Source organism: Austrofundulus limnaeus, unplaced genomic scaffold (assembly GCF_001266775.1).
Source record: "Austrofundulus limnaeus strain Quisiro unplaced genomic scaffold, Austrofundulus_limnaeus-1.0 Scaffold82, whole genome shotgun sequence".
Lineage (NCBI taxonomy): Eukaryota > Metazoa > Chordata > Actinopteri > Cyprinodontiformes > Rivulidae > Austrofundulus > Austrofundulus limnaeus.
In genome coordinates this window covers 723,372-724,757 of record NW_013952484.1, presented here as the reverse complement: position 1 = coordinate 724,757, position 1,386 = coordinate 723,372, and the positions used below count along the sequence as shown (strand labels likewise).

The 1,386-nt window shown below is 36.8% G+C and overlaps 1 protein-coding gene across 1 annotated transcript in view; it reads left to right on the top strand.

Moving 5' to 3' along the window:
- sash1a (SAM and SH3 domain containing 1a) overlaps positions 1 to 1,386 on the top strand; it is a gene marked incomplete at its 5' end in the record, with an annotated part of 84,281 nt that overhangs the window by 64,551 nt on the left and 18,344 nt on the right. The window contains 1 exon segment of the mRNA XM_014011572.1: positions 405 to 574. Within this exon segment, the coding sequence (XP_013867026.1) occupies positions 405 to 574 (170 nt within the window).

Here is a 1,386-nt window from a genome sequence, read left to right as displayed (position 1 = left end):
GTCTCAAAACAAGATCAAAAAGACTTTTTGGTTGGATATAAGATTTTAAAACTTGGTTAAGTGGACATTTTTTGCAGTGTTATTCATCTACTTGAGGTCAATCTGAAACCGTAACACTAGATGGCGCTGGTGTTTATCAAACACAGATGATTCTCAGCTCTAATCTAAATCATAACAAAAAATAAAACCTAGTAATTATGACTGAAAGCTTCCTAACATGCATTTTATTACACTGTGACCACAAAGACATGTTTTGTAGAATATTTGGATATGTTGTGTTTATGTGAGTACAGAACCACAGTTAATCTTCTGTTTTAACTGTCTTTTTCTTAAAAATAGAAAATGTGCAGGGACGGATTCATGATGGTTTTGACGTTTATGTAAAAGCCCTTGTCTGTGTCCAGGTGGTCAGACAGTGAGCACCACTGACTCGTCAGCCAGCAACAGGGAGAGTGTGAAGTCAGAGGATGGTGATGATGAAGAACCGCCTTATAGAGGACCGTTCTGTGGCCGGGCCCGGGTCCATACGGACTTCACACCCAGTCCGTATGACACAGACTCACTCAAACTGAAGGTACGGGCACACCGCGTTGTAATAGTTTCATCTTATGACTTAATAACAATTAGTTAGCAGAGTTAGCATTTTCTTTTGTCGCAGCATGATGACCTCATAACAAGAGCCGAGCACCATGGTAAAGGCAAAGGCCGTGTTCCTTTCTGAAATATTTAAATTTAAACTTTAACATTTAAATTTAGCATTTTAGAAAACATTGCAACATGTAAGAACAGTGATCTAAACAGCAGCAAAATTTTAGTGTTTTTTTTTTATTTTTTACAAAAATGAGCTAATTAATGAAAATGTGTTAGTAACATTTTTAACAATGTATTTTAGACTTGGCGCCACACATTCAAAGGTCTTTAAGGAAAAAATAAACAAAAGTCAGTCATCTTTAAATATTAAAAACTATCCTTTTGATCGTTGTGTAAACTGTTTATTTACACTAGCTGTGGAAATTGACCATGAAAATGCGCAAATTAGAATTTCGAAAATAAATTTGCTCAATGGAAACACGTCAATTTCGAAAAAAAATTGTTTTTCGACAAAATGTTTTTGCGCTAGGATGAGGTGGTTTTTCGGCCGTATCACAATTGGTGTTTTTCGCAAAACTACAATGGAAACACTTTTTTCGCGTCACGGGAGTCACGTGATCAACAACCGGCTGCTTCTACTGGAGAAAAAGACGAAGAAGATAACAGGAAAAAGAAGTAGTAGTAACATCACAGAAGTAAAAATCGGGGAAACGAAGCAGCCACTGTTCAAAAGAATGTCCCAACACAGACGAGCTACATCTAATGGCCAGAACTCTGCAGTTTTCACTCATTTAC